Source organism: Aureococcus anophagefferens (genome assembly GCF_000186865.1).
Source record: "Aureococcus anophagefferens unplaced genomic scaffold AURANscaffold_2, whole genome shotgun sequence".
NCBI classification, from domain to species: Eukaryota; class Pelagophyceae; order Pelagomonadales; family Pelagomonadaceae; genus Aureococcus; species Aureococcus anophagefferens.
The window spans coordinates 735793-739989 of record NW_008705562.1 but is presented as its reverse complement, the minus strand read 5'-3'; the positions used below and the strand labels follow the sequence as shown (position 1 = coordinate 739989).

Genomic DNA, 4197 nt, shown 5'->3' with positions numbered 1-4197 from the left:
GTCGGCCTCCGCGGGCTCGACGGTGACCAGCCGCGGCGGCGATTCGCCCGCGGCGGCTTTCGTCGCGAGGACCGTGTTCGCGACGCCCGCGGCGAAGCCGCCGACGCCCGCGTTCACGAGCACGTGCGTCGGCGCGCACTGCTCCAGGAGCTCCGCCGCGACGACGCCGTAGCCCGCGTGGATCGTCCGCGGGATGTCCTCGTAGACCCCGGGCACGCCGACGTCCTGGATGATCACGTGGCCCTGCTCGGCCGCGTCGGCCTTGCACTTGGCGACGGACGCCTCGTACGACTCGCCCGCGCGGACGACGGACGCGCCCAGCGCCCGCATGCGGTCGGCCATGGCCTCGGACACCTGGTTCCCCAGGTAGACGACGGCCTCGGCGCCCGCGTTCCTCGCGCCCCAGGCGACGCCGAGGCCGTGGTTGCCCGCGGACGCCGTCGCGACGGACAGGTGCTCGCGCGTCTCCCGGAGCTCGTCGACGACCAGAGCGCCGCCGAGCGCCTTGAAGGAGCCCGTGCCGAAGCGGTCCGACTCGTCCTTTGCGACGACGCGCGCGACCCCCAGAGCCCGCGCGACCGCGGGCATTTCGACCACGCGGCTCGGCTCGTAGTTCGCCCAGCCCTCGACGCGCGTCCGCGCGGCGCCCTGGGCCGCGAGGAGCGCCTCGAGCTCGGCGCCGGCGAAGAAGGGGCCGCGTCCCTCGTCGCGGAGGCGGGGATTCTTGGCCGCGCGCACGGCCCAGCCGTCCGCGGCCGCGAGCGCGTCGTCGAGCGCGGACCCGGCGACGGCGAGGGACGCCATGGTCCGCGGCGCCCGGTCGCTCAGGAGCCGGGCGCCGCCGGCCTCGACGACGATCGTCTCCTCGTGGACGAGGATCGCGCCGCCGCCGACGGCCGCGCCCGGCTCGAGGCAGAGCACGTGGCCCGCCTCGAGCGGTGTCCGCTCGCCAGCCGCGACGGACGGCAGCTCCGTCAGCTCGAGGCCGAGGAAGTGGCCCGACCGGCCCGGCGGCGCGCCGGCGACCGCGAGCGCGGCGCCGACGTCGCCGACGGTCGCGCCCGGCGCCGCGGCGGCGACCGCCGCGTCCGTCGCGGCCCAGAGCGCGTCGTGCGCGGCCGCGACCGCCGGGTCCAAATCCCCGACGGCGAAGTTGCGGTTGAAGTCGCAGTGGTAGCCGTCCCACTGCGCGCCCGCGTCGACGCAGAGCACGGCCCCGCGCTCGAGCGCCGCGTCGCGCGGCGCCGCGACGACGGACGCGTAGCTCGGCGCGCCGGCCGTCGCCGCGACGTAGGGCACGGCGTCGGCGCCGGCCTCGAGGAGCGCGAGGCGCATCTCGCGCTGCGCGTCGCGCTCCGTGACGAAGCCGTGCCTCTCGTAGAGCGCCTCGAGGCGGCGCGGGAGCGCCGCGAAGCCCGCGGACCCCATGGCCGCCACGGCCTCGAGCTTGCGCACCTCGGCCGGCGACTTGCGGGCGCGCAGGGCCCGGAGCCAGGGCGACGCGTCCTCATAGCGGACGCCCTCGTCCGCGAGCGCCGCGCGGACGCCGTCGACCTGGGCGGGACAAGAGAGATTCAAGTTCGCTTCAACATGAGTGTTCCGCGCGCGCGCGTTCCAGAAAAAGCATCCATGCTTCGAGACCGTTCCGGGAGATGATCGCTCGTCCAAAAATCAGCCGAAACGAGTGGAAAACGGCCGAGATAGGAAGTTGGGAATTTCGCGCTCTTTTCCTGCCCCGCCGTCGACGGTCGCGACCGGCGCGCGCGGCGCGCTCTCGAGGCCCATGGGCAGCGCGATCGCACCAAAGGTCCGGGGCACGCCCGCGAGGGCCTCGACGAGGAGGCTCACGCCGTCGTCGGCCTCGCGCGGCGCGGGCCACGCCCGCAGCTCGTCGACGGCCGCCGCCGCGAACGCGGGCGCCCAGATCTCCGGCGCGACGGCGACGACGGGGCCCTCGCGCGGGACGACGACGAAGACGGGCCGCGTCGGCGAGTACCAGAACTCGGAATCCACGCCCGTGAAGTAGCGCACGTCCGCCTCGCTCGAGCACCACAGCGCGTCGACCTCGGCGGCCGCCATGGCCTCGCGGGCGCGGGCCACGCGGGCCCGGAACTCGCCGGGCGCGAAGCCGCGGCCGCAGGAGGCCCGGCGCGACGCCGATCGCAGCATAAGCGACGAGGCCCGGCGCGCGACGGCGAGCATGGTCATGGTCAGATCGCCCAGGGGCAGCCCTTTTTTCGGTTTTTGAGTTTAGTTACCCTTTGAGGTCCAACATGCACACTCTGCGGGCTGCCCCGACCATGGGCGTCGGCACGGGACTGTTGCGTTGCTGGCTCGTCTTCAATGGCGTCTCCATCAGCGTCGCACGGCCGCGACGCCGGAAACTCATCGCCATGTCTTCCGCGCCGCGCGCAGGTCTACATCGACCTCATCGCGCTCGGCGCCGTGCGCATCTTCGTGCCGGAGCTCGCGGCCAGCTTCCCGTGGCCCCCCGACGGTAAGGCATTCTTCGATAACGTCGACGGCGCCGCGCTCGCCGTCGATTCCTTTGCGACAGATCGCCTGGGGCTTCCTGCTCCACGGCCTCGTCCGCGCGGGCGCCGGGTTCCGGGGCGCGGCGGACCCGACGCTCGCGGCCCTCGCGGCCTGCAGCTACGCCCTCGAGGCGGCCATGTTCTTCCGCGAGGTCACGGTCCACGGCACCGTGTCGGACCCCATGCCCATGTACGTCCTCCCGTTCTTGGCGGTCGCCTGCGCCGGCCTCCCGCGCGGCGGCAAGGCCAAGACGGCCTAGCTCGCGCGGCCGGCGAGGCCAACGCGGCCGCGCGCCGGCGAGGCCACGTGCCACGGCGGCCTAGGCCGCATGTTCCGTATGTCGAAGCGTCTTTACGGGTCCGGAGCGAAGCGGAGCGAAGGCGAAGGCGAGGCGAGGCGGCGGCGCGTCAGACGACCTTGGACGCGCGGCGCTGGAGCGTATCCCGCCGCGCGGGGCTCTGGCGCGCCTCGAGCATCTGGGTCACCCAGGAGAGGAGGCCGATGTAGCCCAGCGCCATGACGGACGTGTAGCCGACGCGGTAGCTCGGCCGGACCGCGCCAAACATGACCGCGTTCACGGGCGTCCAGTACGCGAGCGAGTAGGCGTTCTGCGGGACGACGTCGTCGGCGTAGTGGCGGAGCGCGTCCGCCGACGCGTGCGTGCCCGCGACGCAGGTATCTTTCAACACGTAGAACATGGGGAAGTACGCGAGCGGCGTGAGCACGAACGAGTCGCAGGCCACGGCCTTGGCGACGTTGACCTTCGAGAGCTGGCCGCCGACGAAGGTCGGCCACCAGCGCGGGAAGAGGACGCTGTAGAACGTGTAGTCGTAGAGCAGCGCGCTCGCGCAGCCTGGGCAGGAAAAGGGTGCGAAATTCCCAACTTCAAAGGCTCCTCTCTCGGTCGTTTTCCGCTCGTTTCGGCTGATTTTTGGACGAGCGATCATCTCTCGGAGCGCTCTCGAAGCGTGGGTGCTGTTTCCGAAACGCGTGCGCGCGGAACACTCACGTTGAAGCGACGTTGAATCTCTCTTGTCCTGCCCTGCGCGCAACCCCAGGCGACGTACGTCGCGCTCCGCCTGCCGTCGAAGGAGAAGTCGCCGCGGCCGTCGTCGTGCTCGAGCTTCTGGGCCATGGCGTCGCCGAGGAACCCGCGCGTGCTCGCGAAGGCCGTCGCGCTCGTCCGCGGGTAGCGCCGCACGAGCTTGAGGAGCGAGGCCATGACGGTTACGGCGCGGAAGTGGCGCAAGCGATGCGTCGTGCGTGCGGCGGTCGTGCGCGCGCAGCGCTGCGGCGCGCCCGATGGCGGCGACGACGTGCACGGAGCGGCGGCAGACGTCGCGGCGGCGGTGGATCCGATCAAGACGTCGGGCGCATCGCACAGTGGGAGTCGGCGGCACCTTCGACTGTTAACATGTTGCAGCGCACCTTACCAGCTTTTTACCGCCGCGGGCCGGCGCACGCGCCGTCAGCCGACGATCTGCGCCGAGCAGTTGTAGCCCTCGACGTCGACGATGCCCGGGTAGAGCGCGTCGTCCTCGGAGACGTAGGAGCAGGCGGCCCCGGACTTGCAGACGCGGAAGCCGCGGGCCGCGAGCTCGTCGTTGAACGCGTAGACCGCGGCCGTGAAGTTCGGCGACGCCGCGTCGAGCGCGGCGTCGT

The 4197-nt window shown here is 72.5% G+C and overlaps 1 protein-coding gene across 1 annotated transcript; it reads right to left on the bottom strand.

Moving 5' to 3' along the window:
* Positions 1-222: 222 nt before the first annotated feature.
* On the bottom strand, positions 223-618 carry AURANDRAFT_6239 (hypothetical protein; the record flags this gene model as incomplete). The annotated part of the gene is made up of 1 exon (XM_009034617.1): positions 223-618. A coding segment is annotated over one exon (396 nt), but the record flags the coding sequence as incomplete, so codon positions are not given.
* Positions 619-4197: the final 3579 nt, after the last annotated feature.